The sequence below is a fragment of the Aythya marila genome (genome assembly GCF_965140915.1).
Source record: "Aythya marila genome assembly, chromosome: 16".
Taxonomy (NCBI): Eukaryota; Metazoa; Chordata; class Aves; order Anseriformes; family Anatidae; genus Aythya; species Aythya marila.
This window is the reverse complement of record NC_139057.1, coordinates 8,211,221-8,233,781: the sequence shown is the minus strand read 5'-3', so window position 1 is coordinate 8,233,781 and position 22,561 is coordinate 8,211,221. Positions and strand designations below refer to the sequence as shown.

General features: G+C 39.1%; 2 protein-coding genes across 2 annotated transcripts; one reads left to right on the top strand and one right to left on the bottom strand.

Moving 5' to 3' along the window:
* Positions 1-5,159: 5,159 nt before the first annotated feature.
* On the bottom strand, positions 5,160-15,873 carry DPM1 (dolichyl-phosphate mannosyltransferase subunit 1, catalytic). The gene is made up of 9 exons (XM_082773313.1): positions 15,740-15,873; positions 15,473-15,572; positions 13,911-13,944; positions 11,695-11,771; positions 11,568-11,593; positions 10,485-10,580; positions 8,881-8,949; positions 8,477-8,591; positions 5,160-6,465 (listed from the first exon to the last, which is right to left on the bottom strand). The coding sequence occupies exons 1-9, from the start codon at positions 15,844-15,846 to the stop codon at positions 6,361-6,363; spliced, it is 729 nt and encodes a 242-aa protein (XP_082629439.1). The 5' UTR covers positions 15,847-15,873; the 3' UTR covers positions 5,160-6,360.
* A 69-nt stretch (positions 15,874-15,942) lies between these two features.
* MOCS3 (molybdenum cofactor synthesis 3) lies at positions 15,943-17,568 on the top strand (the record flags this gene model as incomplete). Its single annotated transcript, XM_082772938.1, has 1 exon — positions 15,943-17,568. The coding sequence occupies one exon, from the start codon at positions 15,943-15,945 to the stop codon at positions 17,350-17,352; it is 1,410 nt and encodes a 469-aa protein (XP_082629064.1). The 3' UTR covers positions 17,353-17,568.
* Between the last annotated feature and the right edge of the window lie 4,993 nt (positions 17,569-22,561).

Below are 22,561 nucleotides of genomic sequence, written 5' to 3'. Positions count from 1 at the left end.
TGGAGTATTAAAATTTCACTTTGGAAAGTGAAGTATAATGTCCTTTGGAGGCGATGCTGTTCTGCCATGACAAGCCACGTTTTTTTGTTGATATAAGATTGACAGCTTCCAGGTTTTGTCAACAATTTCAAAAACAATGAATTCTGAGTGTGGATTTAGTTAATAAAAATGTCAATTAAAAAAAATAAATTACAAAATCACCTACCTTGAAAATTTCAATAATTTAGCATGTTCAAGCAGCTTGTCTCTTTTACCTCCCCTGCACTGAAGCTGTAATACCAAGTAATGTAATTATTTTGACAGGATCAGCCCATCAAAAGTACTGCCGCATGCTTTCTTTGCAAGAGCGAGCAGAATGGCAGACTGGACTAGAAATGAGAGCTCTCCAAGCACATTTGAGTCACGACATGAACTTCACCACATAGTAAGTCAATCTGGTTATTTTCTTTGTGGGTATCCCCCCTGTGGTTGCACAGTGGTGGGCTGGAAGGGACCTGAGCGCTCTCAAGCTGTGACCGTAGGAGCTCTGTTTAGATCTTTCCTGTTCTGGAGCAAAGGTAGAAGTATCCTTTAGTGCTCAGATCTTCCTGAGAGCACAGCATTTTAGGAGCTTAGATAACTACCCTCAGCTTCCCAGAAAGCAACTAGTTTTCCATTGTGGTTTTCGATGGCTTCACCTGATGCTATGGGTGTGACATGTTTGAAAAAGTCAAAATGCAACAAGAATTTCTGAGCCAAATGCGTGTCTTTGTGATGCACCATCAGTATCAATTCCCGTTGAACCATCACCACAGCTAACCTTGCAGGAAAAAGCTTACATATTATGTGTGCCCACTGCTGCTTTGATGAGAAATCCCTCTCTCTAGGGATGAGTTTTCAGATCTAATTTTGGATTAAAATTTGTGGTTCAGTTTACTTCTCTCTGGTCCCGATACACTTTCCCTGAACAGTAACAATCACAATGTATAAGTTGTTATGAATGTCATGCCTGAAGAAAGAAGGTAGGTAAAACGTGGCAGGGTCAGAGGGGAGGAAATGATCCTCCAAAAATGTTTATGCTTTACAAACATTCTGTGATTACTTTCTTTGGTCATGACTTTTACAGCATGACACCATGGAGGTAATATGTCATAAAACGGTGATAAAGTTTGATAAGCAATCCCTCTCGTCTGCATACACTCTGTATTTACTGATCCTAATTTGCCTACCGCTCTGGAATGCTAACTGTTGAAAAGCTGTTGCTCAAGTCCAATGCGTTGAACTGAGTAGGCAATCTGTCATTTCATTCAGTGGTGCCAAGATTTCAATCCATGCTTATACTGGGAATCTTGATAGACCCTTAGATAAATATTATTGATTAGTCATTGCTATTTTTTACTGTTGATATGCAGAAGGTTGTGCAGCCTTGCAGTTGGCTTCTACACAGTCCACTGGAAAATATGTTTTATTGTGCTGCCCAGATTGGCAACTAGGCACATCTTTACTGCAGCCTCAGATTAAAGCTTTGTATTTTAGAAGCAAACCACAACTGCAGCCAACTCCTTCCAACCTCAGATCAGTCGACTCTTCACCCTCGAGCCCCAAACCTGCTAAACCAGGGATACTGTTTTGATGCTGATTTCTGATTCAGTTGATATGCTAACCAGGCCTTGGCTGTGTGAAGTGGTTGTCCCAGCTGTGGGATCATAATGATGTAGTCAGTCGAATTGCATATGAAAATTTTCGTATGACTGAGTGATAAATTCCATGGCTTGGGGTATGGGGCTGTATTGTGTAGCCCTGGGGCAGGGCTTTGGAAGGTGGTAAGGGCATAGAGATTACACTGCTGCTGGTAGTTCAGCTGCCACATGGTATAGCTGATGGGGTGGTAAGTCCTCTGACAAAAGGTGCTATCAACTTCAGGAGCCCCCAGCAGTGTTTCATCTCACAACTGGGGCTTCGCTTTGTCCAATAAAAAGGTTCACGTCAGCACAGGCCTTAGGTCACAGCTCTGACTGGGGACTCACAAACCACACAGAGCGCAAGGACCTCACATAGGTCAGGGATAACCTTATGCCCTGCTGTGTAAAACTCCATGCATAGCTTCGCAACCTGTTCTTCTGTAACCTCAAATCTGTTGGGTCGGTACTCTTGAAGTTTAGCACGTTTTGGTTGTCTTCATGGGCTTGTGTGTGAGAGTTTTCACACACCACCTTGAATTTCTGGTCTACAATGACAGAACAAGAGGTCTCCTTCCCATAGCTTTGCCCATCTGCCAAAGGAAGTACTTGCTGTTCAGGGGAAAGGGTGCATTACCGGTATAAAATGTGTCACCTGCTCCCCCCTCTACATTAAACATGTCCAAACAAACATATCCATGATTTGCACAGATTTAAGCCAGGAAGGAATTAAAGCTCCTGTTCTTGCCAAATGATTGAGTTGCTTGCAGACACAGATTCTTAAGGAAGTATAATGGAGAAAGTAAAGTACATTAGCAGAGTATTTGTGCTTTCATAGGAAATGAATATGGATGTAATTAAGAAAAGCTGATTTATGTGGAACTGTAAAACCAAGGACATAGAATGAAAAATTCCCTGTAAATATCAATTCAGTGTTTTGTGGTGGCCCAAACAAGGCAAGCCAAGTATTGCAACGGGATTAAGGAAGGAACTGAAACCTAAAATGCGACCGTGTAAATCCCTAGGACATGAATATTTGAGGCATTGTATGGAGTTCTGGGCACCTGGTCCCTAAGGATAGAACCGTAACGTGCTACTGACATTTTGAGAATAGCAAGGTGCAGGGTGCCTTCTGTCTGAGGAACTTTAAAAAAAAAAACAACAGGGCTGAGTATGACAAGGGGATAAGCAGGGTCTATAAAATAATACACAGGAAAAGGGAAATGGGAAACAATAGGGAACATCCGATGAATTTATTAGGTGATAGGTTTGAAATGAGAGGACTTCACAAAATACATGTGTAAATTGCTGAACTCCCTGCCACAGGGTGCTGTAGAAGCTAAGACTATGAATTGATTCAAAAAGCAATTAAATCCTTAGACGGCCCCAGAAGCCATTAAAAGGTCCAGGCCCTCTTGATCTCTGGCTTCAGAAGACCCCGTACGGCTGACTGCTGGTGTGGTTGGGCAAAGATCACAGTAACTGTTTCTTACGTGCTTTCATTCTGCAGCCGGTGTTGAGCACTAAGAGACAGCACAGCCCTTCTTGTACAACTTCCTTCTTACATTATAGGCCATTCTTTCCCTACAATACATATTCTTTCTTTCCTTTTTAACTAAGAATTTATATAGGTGGTTTATAAGTTGCTTAAAAGAAGCTGAGAACAAATTCAAGTAACTCAAAGGATTTATATTAACAGAAACTCAAAACCATCAGAAGTAGCACTAAATGAAGGCTATTTCACCCCGCCTTGTTTAAAAGATAGAAGCTTTATTAAAGAAGGCTTTGTATTAGAACTCCGGCCACTGGCTACGGTTTTACAATATTTATTCTCCGTGAACTTTCACAGCAGCGCATACAGGAGAAAAGGTCAGAGTTAAAGCGCAGCTTTGGAGCTTGTTTCTGTAAAGTTTTCCTATGTACAGAACACTTCGAGTACTGGTGAGGCTCTGACATGCTCAAGCACAGGGAATACTTTAGAATCAGATGGTTTTAGTCACCTCAGGGAGGAAACTATTTGGAAAGACAGTACTGGTCTGAGATGGGAGAAAAGATGAAGGGAAAGGCTAGTTAGAGCAAGTCTGGGCAAAGATTCTGTGTGTTTGTTTTACTCAGCATCAGCACAATACTAATTTACGAATCTCTCCTCTGCAAGTGCACGGAGGGACAAACACACAAACAGCAGCTACTTCTGAAGTTGAGGCTTTTAAAACTTGCAGTAAGGGAACTTTTGAAAGCGCATTCAGTATTTAGTGAGTTACCTGTAGCCCACTCCCCTTTCTGAAGAAATATACAGTCTTTGGCTAGGGGAAAAAAAAAAGTTATTTTTCATGATATATACAGTAAAATACGCATACGTATCCATTGCCTGCTAACTCAAGGAAAGCTTGCAGAGCTACTCTGCAGCCAGCAGTGGCATTAATTCTGCTTCTGTCCACTGGATCCACGTTTTATTAGGTCCTTTTAATAGCATTTTCTATGAGTAGCTTGGTGCAGGCGATTAAATCAGTTTCACTCCTGTGACCTTTTCTTGTCTCAGGAAGTACTGCAGAATGCATCTTTCTGCTTGTGTACTGCTGACATGAAACACTTGCTTTAGTTTCTTTAAAGCATTTTTCTTTATGATAACCTAAATTCCGTTGTGTTTAAGCATAATAAGGAACATTATCTATTTATCTAGAAACTGAATATAGCCCAGTCATGCTTCAAACTTGCATGTACTGGAGCACACAAAATACACTGCATATAATGATCCTAATTTATATTTAAAAGCAACTTACTTCAAATGCCATCTCATAAGTAGATGACTTTGCAATGAAGGGAATTTACCAGGTAGTTTTCGTTAAAAAAAAAAAAGGCATATATATTCTAATTCCCAGCAGCTAGATCACAAGTAACTAATATTACTTCAGTTACACAGAAGTCTGAGAAATATATGATCTTGCTGAGGCTCAATATGTATTCTAGGAAACGGTTTCCACTTGTATGAAAATGCAAAGCAACTTCTAAAAGCTATATGGTAATTAAAAATTTTGTACCTATTTCAAACTTAAAATGTTTATTTTAGCCATGGATGCTCCAAATGAAACATAAATAGATGAAACCTATTCACATGAGAGTTCCATGGTCCTTCAGGCCCAGAGATTTCTGTATATATTATTAGATCAGATTAGCCTGCACCAAATTAAATTATAGAGAGATGAACATAATTTGCTGGGAAAGTACAGGCAAATGTCACAAAATGTACAGTTAAGTCACTGTAATTCAGTTACAGGTAGATTCAAAACCTACAGCTACCTTTTTATTATTTTAAAGCATTTATTATTTTAAAACATCTGCTGTGAGTACTCAGAAAAGGGGAAAAATAGCAGAATCTGAATAACTTCACTAAAAAACAAAAGGAGTATCTTTAATTAAAACAATCCACTAGAAAATTAAGTTTGGATTTTGAAGTTTTTACGTCGTTGAGTGGGCTAATTTTTTAAATGTGAATTTATTATTTAATGTACAGACTTTTAACATTTTTTTTTAAATATTAACAACTGCATTTAGTGTATTAGAGGAATTCAAACAAAATACAAGCAAAATAAGTACAATCATTAAAGTATTTGTTGTTTCTCCTCTCCCACCATTTTCTGAGATGCATATTTTAACAGAACCACCCTTCCCTCCTCCCATCCCCCCAAAAATGCAAGGATATATTTTTCTTGTATACAAAGCCATTATCAGAACAATTTAATCTTCCTGTTTGCTCCTTTAAAAAAAAAAAAAAAAAAAAAAACTCCTTTAAAATGCATATTTGATTGCAAGTTCTTCAGCATTTCTGAGTTCTGACTAGGTCAAATAGTGAGACAGAAAAAAACAAAACAAACAAACCAACCAACAGTCAGGAGTATTATACCGTTTGTATTTTTTTCCAATCAGGATCTGGAGCAAGTATAGATATTACATTGCAAAATGTTACTTGATGTAAGAAAAATCTCTCATATGTCTTCAGTGAGGTTTTCTATTCAATTGTGTTCTCTATCACTCTAAAGTTGTGTGAGATGTTATCCTCCTGTTTTAGATTCTAAAAATGTTTACTTTTTAAAGAAAGTAGGAAAAAAGAATCATCTATTTCTGGACATGCATACACAATACAAAACTATCCCAGTGATTCTCTTTCTTATCCCAAGAATATTCTCTGTTTCTAGCCTAGCGGCAAATTTAAAAAGAACAAAGCTGAAAGAACAAACACTGTACTCATCTGTACTTCCTCTTAAACTACATAAGTTATTATCAGTTCTGTAGAAACACCGTTGTTTTATATCTGCTGTAACACAGACGTACATCTGCATCGAAGAAATAAAGGGAACTAACTAGTATATATTTAAAATACTATCTGCAAAACACAGAACAAAGAAAAAAATAATATTTTTAAGGTACTTGCTCATCTTTATTTCAAAATCATCTTCTGCTGAATAATGATTCATTTCTAAATGCATAATACAATTTAGCTTTGTGTTCTTTATTAGACTTCATTATTTTTTTTTTTAAAAGGCATAGGGTATTAGTCTTTACTTTGACTTGTTTAATGTGCAGTTCATTTATCATAGAGGGTCTTCTGGTCACCAGGCAAATTATCAAGCTTCTGCTATTACATGCTAAAAGCCACACAGAGGTCAGAAAATGTTTTTATCCTAAATTCATTTTTTAGAAAGTCTCATGTTGTAGCAAACAAGGTCAAGAGTCCCTTTAAGAAGGAGACTATTTCATTGCCTCCCAGTTTAGATTCTCCATAGACACGGTCCACAAATGAAATAGGAACCTGTTGAAACAAGGAAAACTATTTTTAAGGTTCAAAACCTAAATAACCAGAAATTATGTTAAAAAAAAAAAGAGAGAGACAGAGAAAGGCAAAACACGGACATCAAACTATAGCACTTTTCTATGGTGGAGTTCAGAAAGCCTTAGGTTGGCTTCCATCATCTCAGTTCTTCTTACTAATTTCTTTAGTGATGACCCATAGCTGGATAGCATGAAAATACTTGGTTTATCACTTTTAAAGATGATCCACAGACGTTACTGAGCGGCTGGATGACACAGCTGTTAGAACAACCTTAAAAGCCTAAGTACGCTAACAGTCCAGGGGCTTAACGTGAACCGTCATCACTTTCCCTGTTAGCTAAATAAAGTAACTTTAAGAAAATGCCTCTGGAAAGCAACCATCTCCTGCCACTGTGAAACAGCATTCTGCTCAACCTCATCACTGGCTAGAAGATGACATCTGAGTATGGCAGTTAGTGAATATTTTTACAAGCAATACCTACCTTTGTCAGTCTTTGACCATTTTACAGGTTATTTAGAGGATAGAAAGTCATTTAAAAGTTATTTTGTTTCCCTTACTTAGGTGATCATACCCTCCAGATTAACTCACCACTCACTAAGTGTGAGGAACACACTCCTTTTCAGTAATTTGACCACGTACAATGACATATGACAGGTCATTTTGCCAATACTGTAACAGAATATTCAAAAATTTCCATATATATTTGTGTGTGAAATCAAGATACTTCAGCTAAAATAAAGAATCGCATTTGCAAAAGTCATTAAAAAATTGGCTTAGTTTTTGCTGGCAGTTTCAACCAGAAATGATCTGGCAAGTGGAACACAAAAATTACCACACCCTTGCAGCTGTGCCAGGACTGAGGATTTCTCAAAATTCTAAGCACATCAGTCCATGGTAGAAGGGAAACCAGGGAAAGAAGACCTAACAAGGCACGCAGATAGACTTAATGATTTTAGCTTTCTTAGTAAGGTCCCTTTTGGTAATCCCAGTAAGCATCATGGCACCTGGGGACAGCTGATCAATGGGGCAGGACCAGAAATCACTGAAGACATAGTCAGCTCTGGATGTCAGATGTGCTATTTTGTGACCAGTGATGGAAGAACCATTTATATCTAATCTACCAAGAAGTATCCAGTCTTCCCTTTCAGGATAGGGATTAACCACCTGTGTTGTTCCTGGACTTGGCCGTTCTTGCACGGAAAGCTCTGTTGTTAGTCTTAAAGGAGGCATTTCCAGAAGGGCATGTTCCATGGGCCGTGGTACATTTCACTTATGGCACAGAAACACAGCAAAATGAAACGGGTGCGTGGAGCTTGTGTCAGTTATCTTACCATGACCCCTTTGTTTCGTTTAGACTGGAAGGTCGCAGAAATCTTCATTTTTAACTTTGCATAAGAATTGTTTAACCCTCATAATTCTGCAGATTTTACAACTACGTGAAAAAATTTTGTAACCTGTGGCTACAAAAGCAGCATCTGCAAGCCAGGAATTAGACATGTAAATGTCAACTCTTATGAAATGTCAGTATCATTATTTGGATAATCATAAACCATCTAGGAATCGTAACTATTGGTCAGGAAATATTGTATCAATGGACTTAATGGAAAATTATCCTGCACCAGGAAGTTACAATATAGATATGATAAACAGAACAGTTTTTTAAAAACCCCAAAGCAATAAAATAATCTTATATATAGGTCTATGTTAGCAATCTGAACACTGTCAAGTTTGTTGCAGATATTGCAAAGGATATCTTTAAAGATATCTTTAAAGCAGTGCTGAAGCAGAAAAATGAAGCAGCTCTTCAGATGTTAGAAATCTTCCCACATGGGAGAAACCAAAGGAGGAAGATTGGGAATGTTACAAATGAATTGTGGAGGACAGCATAACTGACCAGTGACAGAGCCCATGTCACAAACCTGACTGGTACAGCAATCTGCACCTACATTTAAATGAAAGCATAATACACTTATCAGGACTTTTACTGTACCTCTCCAATAGTATATCCTAGCTGTCTGGCCCGAACAATCATTTCCATCTGGAAGACGTATCCTTTAGAAACACATTTTTCCATTAGTTTCTGTAAGACTTCTTTTCTGTATAACCTGTAAATGATTACAGAGAAAATGAAACCCGAAACAGTTTTGAACTTCAGAAATCAACGTACCACGTGTAGGAATCTTAACTGTGATCACTCATTCATATCATCACTGTTTTAAAAAATCATTAACAAAGTGATACGAGCAACAGGTCTTGCAATCTGGTCTGCTGTTTCTTACACCCTTCTCAAACAGACGTCACAGTCCTCTGTAAAGGTCTGTTCTTACTCCAGTTCCTTGTTTAGCAGTTTCTTAATTTCAAATAGACTTTATGACTTGCGTACCAGGCCCGTACCTGAAACTTCCTGTTAAGTCTGATGCACCCGGCCTCAGCAAAACCTGAGTTATAAAATTGGCTCCACGACTGCAAAGAAAACACAAATGTCAAAATTACCCAGTACATAATTCAGAAAGATCAAGCAGAGTTTCTAGAAAATAAGTAAATATCAAAAAAGAAACTTTTAATTGCTTAGGAAGAAACAATTGTATTCCTAATATATTTTCACTGTTAGATTTGATTCCTAAATGTTTGTCTTAAGTCACATCCCATCATTTTGTTTTTCAAATGCAAATTATTAACAGATTGTTGAACTTTATGACAGAAAAAAAAATTCAGAAATTAGTTTTACAGTCTGTTTATAGTAGAATTGTCAGTACAACCGCACACTGTGATACAGTACAAAAGAAATAAATTTGACAACAGACAAAATAATGTTTTTCCTGTAACATTTACTAACAGAGAAGAATAAAATTGCTTCCTGGATGAATGTTAGACTTGGATTTAGAAAAGCAAGATTCAGTTTTGGTTTACTCTGCTTACTTAGTATAATAAGGAAAAGCTCCACAGATGAAAAATGTTGCAAGACTGAAAAGTCATTAATGACTACGTTGCTCAGGGCTGTATTACATACAGATGAGATGTCCAACTCCTTCACATTGTAGTGTTTGATACAAAAGGATTTCTCTGTAACACCCATTACTCTTCTTTTTTCTTTCTTTGTTCTTTTCTTTTCCTTTTTTTTTTTTTCCTTCCCTTCAGGGATGGGTGTAAATACACTGTACAAATTCCTCCCATTCACAAAAAAATAAGCACTTATTCTAGCCGTTAAAAAAAGGGAGAAGTCCAAATAACATCCCTGTGATACCATCTCCTAATCAGAGTGTTAACACTTCATCTCCAAATTCTTTACAGTAAAAAAACCCAACAAAAACAACAGCAGTAAGTTATGCCTATTCTCTTAAAACACTTAGAAGAGAAAAGATGTTATTTAGAAGAAACTTGTTGATTAGCTGCTCAAAATCTGTGAGCCCCTATAAGCGTGAGATGCTCCATGTGCTTATATGACCTTGATACAGTCTTCCTCTGCTTTGGGGGTGAAACTTTTCCTTGGTGCTCACTGTAACCCTTTTCCAATTAGGTTTAAGTAATAATTTATTGACATTGATCATGCCAGATAATCCTTAACTTCTAGCAAAGTGTGTCAGAAGAGTGTCAACAGAGGGGTTTAGCAAGTCATTTACTGTTGAGGGAAAGGACCTTTGCAGCTCTTAAAGCTAACTAAACACATCATTCAAACTTGAGACAAGTGTCAGTCTCAGCTCATTCTTTGGATGATAAACTGAAAAAGCCTCCCAAACTGACGCTGTGCAGATTTTTACATTTTTACATTGTACCAACCAATTTCTCAAACCTAGTTGTATCATTAAGTTCTTTGTTATTTTTAATTGAAGAATCTACAGACTGTGCATACTTCTATTACTTAACATAATTTTGCAGTACCCAGTACAATTAACTAAAGACTCAATTCAGTTCACATTGATTTATTGGAGTTCTGTGCTTGGAATTTTTATTAATTTCTAAACAACAAGTTTATGTGTAAGTATCTAAAAACTACTAACCTGATTAACTTTCTTTTCAAATCCCAGCCATGTACTCCTCCGTTTCCTTTATATCTTGTCCCAGACACAATATCAAAATTGCCTTCTTTCTGCTTTCTATAAGCAATTGATTTCATCAGAACAAACCAGGAACAGTATTTGCATAAAGTCAGTATATATATCAAAATGAGAATCATCACTCTTAATACAAATTCTGTATTTTACAAACCTTTAAACAAGTAAGTACAGAAGATAGGAAAATTATAGTAAGGGTGGCTATGGTGCATTATACATTTAAAAAATGCTTAATTGCTCTCTTATAAAGAACAATCTCAGAGTATCTTATTTTCAAAGCAAGTCTCTCTAGTATAAAAGTAAAGGTAAGACCAAATGCTGATTTAAACATTTAAATCACTCAGACACATAATAAGGGGAAAAAAAAAAAAAAAAAAAAGAGGTCTGGGACTATCCATACCATGCCTAAACTGATGCAGGATCATATCTAAAAGTTGTAAGCCTCTGGTACTACTTAGGAAGAAAGTTGAAAATTATTGAACTACCCTTAGCCTCCATTGTAACGCCTGTTTACTGCTTCTCACAAATTGAAATATTACAGAGAGGGGAAGATAAGAGGTAGGCAGACAGGAGAGAAGTACTTCACAATTAAGTGAGGAATGGGTCCTCCAATCAGCATCCCTACAAACATGTGAGATCGTTAGAAAAATAAAAAAGATTATCTTCTAATCCTAATGATCTTCTGCATGTGTGTGTATGTATGTATGTATATATATATATATACACATACATACACACACACACACACACATATATATACACACAGCTTTTCAAAAGAATGAGAAGTACTTAGCCACACATGTTCTCTGTCAGTTTAAACTTGGGGATCTTTGCTCCAGTTTGAAGCTAATTATTTTTTCTGTTCTATTTTGGAACAAATTAACTAGGTCCAATCACTTTTATTTGAATTCTTGCCTTTACAGTTTTCTCGCTAGTTAGATTGCTATAAAATAACCTAAAGCTTTCCAGTTTTACTACAAAACAATAAATGTTTAGAAGTCATTCACTTATACAAGAACTATTACCTACCTGATAAACTCTGGAATAAATTTTGGCTGAAATAGAAAGAAAACAGATGAGATGAGATAAAAGAAAGGTAGGAACAATGAATATGGAATTACAATAGATTAAAAACAGTACATAAAATACAACTTACATGGTGAGAGAGGTCAGCATCCATAATAACAATAAATTCCCCAGTGGCATACTTCATTCCATGAATGTAAGCAGTGCCTGATGAAAACAATACAGAAGTAATTTCCGTCAGTATTTTAACATATGCAATCTTCTAGCCAGTCTTCACTTATTTTTCTAAACTCTTTAATTTCTACCAGAAAAGGATTAATTAAATACTCCTAATTTTTTTTTTAAATGATGTATCAGAGGTCAAACACTAAAACCGTTTCCCCTTTCCCTATACTTTCAGTACTAGATTTTAGAAATACAAGTCTTGTCAAACCCTACTGCACTACAAATGCATAGAGAAACGACTTGATAAGTGGGTCACTATTTGAAATAACATTCAGAAGCACCACTGGCACTTAAGTGCTATAAAAAAATGGAAATGGGATACGAAATAATCACAGGGTTTAAGAAAAAAAACTGTTCTATACTCAGGATTTCCTATTAATAGAATATACATTTTGATTTATTCTCGTGTCACCATGAATTATATTCCTGAAAATATTTTTTTCCCCCTTCCTTACAGATTTTGTGGTTTATTCATCCTGTATGAACTGATGCAGCTCTCTGATACGAGCAAGTCTTGCTATTAGAACTTTCCTCAATAATGCCAATTTCTGATCTGAGTCAGATCACTCAAAGATAGCACTGCTTCCAAGAACAGTGCGGCAGCCTAACAGAGATTAAAACCTGTTCATTAATCCAAATTATTCTTTTAACTTCATAAGGAATAGCTAAAACTGAAACCAAAACACTCTTAACTGATGTCCTTAGCAGGCAGTGTCACAGGTCCTGGTTAATGAACAACCTGTCTTTCTTTTCTTTCCCGTGTCATTTCCAAAGTTACACAGTAGAAGTGTTGCAGGTTTGTGTATTGTGTAGGATTGGTTCACATGGTACATGAAGATGTAAAACAATCAGCTTATGCTATAATACCAGTCAAATTAGGACAAAAGCTCTAAAAGCAGAAAACAGAAAAATTAAGATGTGTACGCTTCTTAGAGTTTCTTAAATAAATGAGAGATGTAGAAAAAAGCATAAAGGTGAATTTAGACAATTCAGTGTTTAGAAAAGGAGAACTTTGGTTTTGTCAGTGGAATGGAGAAAGTTGTTAGCTGCAGTACTTGGTACATAAGACACCTGAAATATTTTACCAAATGGTTGCCAAGATGTGGAGAAAGACAGATACTGATATCCAATAAACCAGAAACATACATACTGCATTTTATCATTTTTTCCATTCCTATTGTAAAAGAGGAGAGGGAAAGGGATCTGAGACATGAATCTTTACACAATGAATCATCTCAACTTTGTTTTAGGATGGCTTCGATACTGCCAGTTTTAATGACATTTACGACCTCCTAAGGGTGCTTTTTCTGAAGCAAAGGAAGACAGGCTTGACTTAGACTTTCTGTGAAATACAAAATCAGATCTACAAAATTGCAGTCTTGTGTCATTCCATGAAAACTTTAATGATTTAGCTCAATGGCACAAGACTGGCTACCAAATCAGTGAGGGCTTCTGGAACACGAGTAACTTCTGTAATGCACTTCAAGGGCTTCAGTTCATGTGTTAGTTAATAGGTGAGACAATACTTAGTAGTTTGAGTGCTAGACATGTCAGATATGCATTTTTTTATTTATAGTCATAATTAAAGCTAATTGAACAGTTACGCTGACATGAGCTGACAGCGAAGAGTTCTGTGCAAAGATGTGACCGAGGAGTGTCCCAGGCTTGGAGCCTGCACAAGCCATGGCCCGCTTTTTGAAGCATCCTGTACACAGGTAGATGCCACAGAAAGCGCCACTGTCCGCTCTGAATCAGTAGGCTCCATACAGAAAGGGCAGCTGCTCTTTGAACAGGTACTGCTTGTCTCAATCCCCGTCCCTTCTTCTGTAATCAGCAAACGCTGTGTGGGAGGAGAAGAGGCGCACGCTAACAGGAAAGCACAGCTGTACAGCACAGCAGTCACCGCAGGCTTCAGGTTTGAGGTTGTGGTTAACTTGCTGTAATACACTGTGATTTTTACGTGCATGCTTTTAAACTTTGTTCACTTATACAAGCTTGGTGAAAACATATTTGCAGATTTGGGCTTTACTTTGATTCTTCTGGAACTTTATACACCAGAATCAAACAAAGAATATAACTTTTTTTTTTTTAAACAACAAACCAGACTTGATAAGGACTTACCAAGGCCCAACTTCTTTTCTCTGGGTCTTAAAAGCTGCAGGATATATTAAAATACATATAAATTAATTGAGGAACAGTTCTAAATTACTTTTAGTGACATCTTTAAATTCCGTACTTTCAATGTAAAAACTGAAAATTCCTTTTCACTATACACACAAAAAAAAATTAATCTGACAAAATGTAAGAGAAACAAACCATTATTTTAAGCAGGCATTTGATCAGGTCACATTTAAAAACAAACTCCTTATAAGCTTTACTTGTATTTTTGCAGTAAAAAAATAAATATTAAAAGTTCCATCTCTGTAATTGAAGTATTTCCTCAAATTCCACTATCAAATACATGCATATGAATTCAAACAAAGGTCTCCCCGGTATCATTAATTTAGGGAATGGAAAACACTCACTCAATATTTTAGCAAGTTCCCCAGAATGATTTAATATACTTTTAGTACTGAATATAAATTTCAAGATTTTCATGTGCATACAAGGTATAACCCATGGATACTGACTTTTAGAACTTGGCTAATTTTGTTACCTTATCTGAGAGGTTGTAACTAACGTGAGTTGGAGAACAACAAGGGTATTGAGAACAATCATTAGTCCTTCTAATAATTCATTATTTTGATTTTTGCTTCCCCCATGATTGTTTTTCTTTAATAGTCAAAGCTGAATAATAGTTCTTTAATAGTCAAAGTTTACAAAAAAAAAAATCACTTCAACGCCTCATCTACTCCCTAAAACGTGCTGTCCTCTCGAGTTATCTACATACCACATTCAGTAAGCAAGGAGCCCCATGAAATTATTTGGATGAAACACCCTGAGGACAAATCAGAACACTGACTTTGCTTGGGGAAAAAACAAACACACAAAAAACCCAACAACAAATACTTTTAAAAACTTTACAATTACACAGTAATAGATTGGAAAAGAGCCTGACACTGCTTACAGCACAAAACTGTCAAACTCAACTTGGAGTTTTTCCACTCTTCTGTGATAAAGCTTTTATCCTCCCCAAAAACTGGCTTTAATAACTCACAAGGAATAAGTAAATGGTAGTATCTTGTTATATACAACTGCTGGCTCTACATTAATACAATAGAAAAAAAATTACTCTTGTTATTGAGAAATGCAACCAGACATTACAAATAAATCCCACAACCAACTAGCTGCCCATTTTTTTTAATTTTCCAATTCCTGCAGCCACAGAAAATGAAACGCAGCTGGATCCAAACCTCACCTTTCCCTCAGGCGTGCACAAAGTACCAACCAAACACATTATTCAGTAGCACACAGCAACGCACAAAGTGCTGAGAACCTCTGTAAGCATTAATTTATGATTCTGTGTAAGAGTTCATAATGCTGGTAAGCAACTGTTGCAATTTTATGTTTGCTTAAGGGGTGTGCAAAACTTAAGTAACTTGTTTTTAAAACAAGTAACTTTATATCCTTGTTTAAGGGGGTAAGGAAAGTCAGTGCAGGATCCAGGGAGTCTATTCGAGTTCTTTAAAAATTTCAAGTGCTTTCCAATACAAAACGAACCCCAAACAAAGCGTTCAACTCACAATTTTATCTGACCCATAGATCTTCTCCAGTTGTTCCGCAACTTCCTGCGTCCCGTCCGGGCTTCCATCATCGATGATGATAATTTCAAAGTCGATTCCACTGAAACGAGACCTATTTTAAGGCAGTGCCCGGTTTCGCTGCCTGCCCCGCACGGCCCCAGCGCGGAGCCGGGGGCGATTTCCCCACAGAGGGGCTCCCACTGGGGCGCTCAGCGCTGCCCCTCAAGCCGAGACGCCTCTCTCCACAACACCCCCAGCACCCCGTACCTGTCCTGGAAGGTGCGCACGAGCAGCCAGACGACGAGCGGCAGGTTGTGGCGCTCCTCGTATGTGGGCAGCAGCACCGACACCTTCCCGGCCCCCCCCGCCGCCATGGCGCGGCGCTGCCCGCAGCCGGCCCCTCAGCGCCGCCCGCCCGGAAGCGCCGGGCCGGAAGCGGAAGCGGGCTCCCCGCCGCCATTTTGCCCAGCATGGCGGGCGGAGCGGAGGCGCTGCGGCTGGGCGCCGAGATCGAGCGGCGGGAGCGGGAGCTGCGCGGCCTGAGGGAGCGGCTGGCTGAAGTGCTGGCGGGGGAGAGCGGTGCGGATACCGAGGAGGGGTCAGCTGGAGTTAGCGCCGCCGCTTTTCCCGCCGAGCTCCCTCCCCTGCCCGCGCAGGCCTCGCTGAGCGCCGCCGCCATCCTGCGGTACAGCCGGCAGCTGGTGCTGCCCGAGCTGGGCGTGCGGGGGCAGCTGCGCCTCGCCCGCTGCTCCGTGCTCGTGGTGGGCTGCGGAGGGCTGGGCTGCCCCCTCGCGCAGTACCTGGCCGCGGCCGGCATCGGCCGCCTGGGGCTGGTGGATCACGACGTGGTGGAGACCAGCAACCTGCACCGGCAGGTGCTGCACGGGGAGGCCCGCCGGGGGCTCCCCAAAGCCGTGTCTGCCGCGGCGACCCTGAGGCTGCTGAATTCCACGGTACATTACGTGCCCTACTGCGGCGCCCTGAACCCGAGCACCGCCCTGGAGCTGGTGCGGCAGTACGACGTGGTGGCCGACTGCTCCGACAACGTCCCCACCAGGTACCTGGTGAACGACGCCTGTGTCCTGGCTGGGAAGCCCCTGGTGTCCGGCAGTGCCCTCCGGCTGGAGGGGCAGCTAGTGGTGTACAACTACCAAGGGGGACCCTGCTACCGGTGTCTCTTCCCCAAGCCCCCTCCTCCAGAGACGGTGACAAACTGTGCGGATGGGGGCGTGCTGGGTGTTGTGCCGGGCATCATGGGCTGCATTCAGGCCTTGGAAGTGTTGAAGATAGCCTCGGGAATGGGTTCCTCCTTCAATCAGTTCATGCTGATGTTCGATGCTCGGGAAGGGAAGTTTCGCAACATCAAGTTAAGACCAAAGAAAGCAGACTGTGCTGTTTGTGGGGACAATCCGTCTGTCACTCGCCTTCAGGATTATGAGGTGTTTTGTGGGTCTTCTGCAACAGACAAATGTAGGACTTTACATCTGCTGTCCAGTAAAGACAGGATATCTGTAGAGGAATACAAAAAACTGTTGGATGAGCAAGTTCCTCATGTATTGTTAGATGTTCGTCCCCAGGTTGAGGTGGATATCTGTCGCCTGGCACACGCTGTCCACATTCCCTTGAGTAAATTAGAGGAAAAAAGTGAAGAATATTTGGAATACTTAGAAAAACGAATCTGTGAAGAAAAGCAGAGAACTAATGGCCAAACATCTTTTCCTGTATATGTTGTTTGCAAGTTAGGAAATGACTCCCAGAAGGCTGTCAGAATTATTCAGGAGTTACCTGTTAAAGAATATGGGCCTGTATTAGCTAAGGACATTAAAGGGGGACTTATGGCTTGGGCCAGTAAAATTGACCCAACATTTCCTCAGTACTAGAAATATAAATGGAAAAAAAAAAAAAAGAATATTCACAGGAAATGCATGGGGTTTCAGTGTCTCTCTGCAGTGTCTATATCATGTGGAGATATAACGTGGTATTTCTATCTTCCACATCTATTACTTTTTTTAATTTCATATTTGTTGGTGTCTGTTTTTATATAAAAATATGAAATTATGTGGAAATAAACAATTTTCATTATTAAAAAAACAACTGAGAAATTTTGGAATGACTGCTTAATTGTGCAAGTGATAATTGAGAATTACTTTAATTATTGCAGCCTTGAGAATGACCTAGCACAAGAGCGTAGTGTTGAAAGTTTTTACTCATTCTCCTAACGGGCCAACGTAAATTGAAATAATACATGTAGTGGTTTAAACAAAACAACAACACAACAGTAACTGTTAATCTCTAGCTGCTCATTAGCACTACAAAGCCCATCATAGGGAATTGCCAAGAAAAATTCCACGCTGATGAGACTTTCAGTCACCATCCTGCAGCTTGTAGCAGCAGCACTGTGTATTTAGGGAAGGAGTGCTCACTGCAATAACAGTCAGGGTAGAGCTACTACCAGAGTGACAGAGAAACCCAGACTAACGTCTGTAGTCAGATTTTTAGAGCCAAAGGCAGCCCTAGGATTCTGCAGTATTTCTACAGGGTGCTGTTAAGCTTTGGTGACTCCTGGCTATCTGAGGTAGGACAGCCAAAGCCGAAGGGTCTTTGAAGATATGCTTGAAGGTGACCACCAAGTGTGGTTTATGTGTAGTTCCTGTATAATCAACCACTTAATTCCTTTCATGACCTGAGTTTTACAAGCCTAGTTTTTCTGGATTTGGGTAATTTTGATGACAGTGCCCACAGTCTGAAGAAATTGAGTAAGTGATGTATTTGAGTAAAACCGTTTTATGTGTAATTTAAATATTAAATACCATGAAGGTTAGTCTGTGACTAGGGAGTTTCAGGTGTATTGAAGGTATTTTGTTGTCTTACATACCTGTTAAGAACTTCAGAAGCCAGCCATGCTCATCTGTGGGCTGGCAACAAGTGTTTTCTTCAGCTTATACAGCAAAAGTGAAGTTACACCGTAGTAATTATCTTATTAATGAAGTGGGTTTCCTTAAATTTTGAAGGAGGAAAACAGCACTTGCCATGACTTTGTATTATACAAGAGCGAAAAAAAATACTACTGATTTAATAAAATAAGGTGGAAAACACCCACACTACCTACTTTACTGTGGTATGCCATGGGTTCTAGCACTAAGAATCTCTCCTGAAGGAAAATGACGAATTTATAAATACAGAGTCATATCTCTGCAACTTAGAGGACAAGGAAAGTGTTTAAGGCCATGAGTGAAAGTATGCATAGTGCTTTGTGGTGTGTGAGAGTTGTAACCTCTCAAGGCAGGGTGTGGAGGCTTGGTTCAGTTACAAAATCTGCATTCTGATAAGAGGCTTGAAATGCATGACCTGTTTTCTTTTTTCTGTACTTAGTGTGGTGGCAAGTGAGGCTCTAATATCCAATCTTACCCAAACTTACCTGACTTGCTTCGTTTCTTGAACTCTGTCAAACATGTAGCAGCTTCTCCTTCCACCAGGAGGTATCATAGCAAAACTCTGTTTAGAAATTCTAAGGGCAGCAATAAAACTATCATTTTGTATTGCTGCCAGAGTACTGCCTAAATACTGATGCATACAGACGTTGTGAATAAGACAAGCGGCTTTATTCAGGGAGCTTACAGTGTAGCTGGTCGAAGATGCCTTACCAGGAGGGGTAAGGTTAGGCTGCAGAGTTTTTTTTCTCTGGCCCTCAGTCTTGATGTTTTGAGGCTGCTTTTAGCTTGCTTGTTCATACCCTCTTTTATTTCAAAGTGGCTTAGTACAGTTTGGCACAGGAATTGAACAGGAAACAGCTTCCTGTTGGATATTTAGGATAACAAAGTGGTTGTAGCGTTTGTTCGGAATTGCTGCATTTGAATCCCCACGTGGGTCTGTGGGAGAGCTTTATGGTTCTGGCACAGACTTAAGTACCTAAACTTGTTTTGTCCTGGGACATGGTTGTTATTTTAAAGCAGAGTAAATCAAGCTGGTGTAGCTTTCAGGGAAGTCTAAGAAGAATTTCATACGAGGCATTGATGTGTCTTGATAAGCTAAAAGCCTTATTTTGGTGGCAGTAGCTTCTCATCTCAAAACTCCAACAAATTCAGTGCTGATCTAAAACTGAATTGTATAAATAAAAATAAAACTAATAATATTATTAGACAAATCTCTAAGGGACTATGTCTGAACCAAGTTCTCTGAGTTCATGTACTGGAATTTTAGGTGTGTGAACACCTGGCATGTTCTTATGCTATTTGCAAGCATAATTTTGAGCTGGAATTTAACTGTTCAAAACAAAACTATGCACTCGGTGCTTGAAATACTGCAAGCATGAGTTTATCTTTTTCTCTTTTTTAATATGAAAGCCCTAAGCTGTCATTTGTAAAAAAGATTATATCACAAAAAAATTTTTAAGGGTGTTTGCTAGGTGGCACTGCAAGTTAATAAACCAAGTCATTCCCTGGTCTGTAAAGATGCAATTCAACTGTAGCAAGAGCTGAGGTGCATTTGTAGCAATACAAAGTTATACATTTCTTTTGAAAAAAGACCAATGAATTTCTTTGGAAAACAAGAACTGAACTTGCAGACCCAATGCATCAGAACAAGACCACCTGATGTGTCTGTGCCTGGAGCTCAGAAACACTCCTGTGGTAATAAAACTGGGTTGTGAGCCTCAGTGTCCTGCATACTGCTGTGGGAATATGTATTTGTTCTGGCTGTCTTCAGTGTTTAGAAGCTAAAATAAAAAGAAAAAAGCCTACAGGTGTGTTCAGTACAAACGTACGTGAACGTACTGACAGCAAACCCACATCCTCTGCAGAAACTTCAGATCGCAAATCACCAGCTGGCTCTGCCCCTTGTAGCTCTAAAAATGCTGTAACAAAAGTGATGGAACAAGGGGATCAAAACAAACACATCTGTTTAAAGCTTCTATAACAATAAACATCTTGTAATTCAGGATTTATTTTAATACTTTGAAAAGTTTTTCGCTTTATAATCTTCAACTTCACATGTGGGATATCTTTCAAGCTTACAATCCTTTAAATCTGATTAAACATCTGCATGATGCTAGCAGTGTGGAACCTGCCAGACCACCTGGTCCCTCGATACAAATCAGAAGATATCTTGTGAGGTTGTGGCACGTGCATCAGTTCAAATAATTGTAATTTTCATTGAAATCAAGATGCTGGTTTGAAAACAGAAATGAAAAATGATGCATTTGGTATTTCCTACAGTAGACCATCACACTATTACAGATGACATTACTTAAATCATGTCCTGGTTAATTAGGTGAGTTGTTCATGAAACTGAGTCATTCTAGCACTAGAGATTAAAGGCTTGCTTATCACTGTATTTTAGAAGGAGTTGAGTCATGACAGTGTCAGCGTGAACTTTATTCGTGTTGCTTAGTCTATGCATACATCTGACTTAACAGCATGAAGCAGAATTAAAAAGAAAAAAAAAAAAGAGAGGAGAACAGTGGGTACTGGGGTGTTTTGTTAAAATTGCCAGCTGGGTTCAGCCAACGTGTGTGTAGTCCAGGGCAGTGTTCTCAGCTGGTGGTCTGTAAAAGAGTAGTGGCTTGTAAGACATCAGAAGATGATCTTTAAAGTGACTGGGGAAAAAAGTGCACATGTTCCAGTATATTTGAACAAAATGCAGCAAGACCACTTTAGGGGAAAAAGAATCCACTGTTAAGACCCCCCCCCCACACACACACCAGCAACAACTAATTTCTCCAAAGGATAATTAGGCTTTTAGTAGGCATTATTATCTGTGACTTTTTAGCAACTCTTGAAAATATTTTTGTTCATGTAGACTAAAGTTTATAAAGAGTTAGACGTCAGATTTTTAAACACAAAGCTAACAATTTAAAGCTACTCACATTTTTGATGTCAGACATAATTTTAAAATACAGCAAGATAACTAATAGCTGTCACTAATTTACACCTTTGTAATCACTAATCATTCCTACATTTACTCCTGGTTCACTGTTAATGTTTATGCTAACCAGATTCATGTATAGAAAGTGTAGTCCTAATGACATTGTTCCAAAGTCTGCATTGCAAGACTGCTGAAGTTCCTGGGTGTTGGATTACTGGTTTTGCAAGATTTTCAGCTGAAGCTCCCCCATTAGTGCCTGCTCATGTCAGTGGAAAAATTATCTTGGAAGAGCTGTGGATCAGAATATAACAAGGATTTGCTTTTTCTTCTGGAGTAAGAGTGCGTTCAGCCCCTGCATTCCTTTTTCTATGACACTGAAAGCTTCTGCCTTTTATTCCCGTGTGATCACCTAATACTAATAAAAGGTGGCAGCTGTTTCATGTGGGAGAAGGCAAATGGATTGACCTACACAGGTCATGTTTATCTGAGATCATCTGTGGAGTGCTCCTATCTGAGGGAGGAAACTAAAGAGGAATAATGTAATGTCATCTTTTCATTTACAAACCCTTTTTTGTATGGTTCAGAAAGAACAATTACTTTGTAAAACGCCTTACAGCTTGCAGCTGTCATGTAGAGACAAAGATCTTAAATAGTGTTGCTGGTTAGTAAAACAAATATGCTGAAACAAAGCTTAAAAAGGAAATTCCTCAACTTCACTTGGTTTTGCTGTAGGCAGTGGTTTCTTGAAAGCGCTGATAATGAGAAGAGCTCATCTTTTGATTACTGGTCCAAAGTAATCTGCAATTTGCCTGCGGTTTTCTGAAGTCTTTTGGTGAAAAACAGGAGAGGCTTAAACAGGAACAGCGTATTACATAGTTGAGATTCACTGCTGGGGCAAACAGGCTAAATCTGGGGAGTTTGTTTGCAGTTACTTGTTCAGCAATATGAAGTTTTGCTGCCTATTAGCAGGTGATTTCTCCACAGTGAATGTGCTGGATGTTACCTGTCTCACAGGCATCAGAAGCGTGGATCCATTTCAGTGACTGCAAACTAAAGTGCACCAGCTGCATGCTCTGCGTTGTGGCAAGCCCTCAGAGCAGTGGAGCTGTGTGCGACTTCACTGCTGAAACCAAAACATAACCAACAGATCCACGTTTGCAGAGGTTGCTTATAAAGATAATTGTTGTGTGAGAAGTCTCACAAATGCTGCCAAAGTGTTAGATGGAA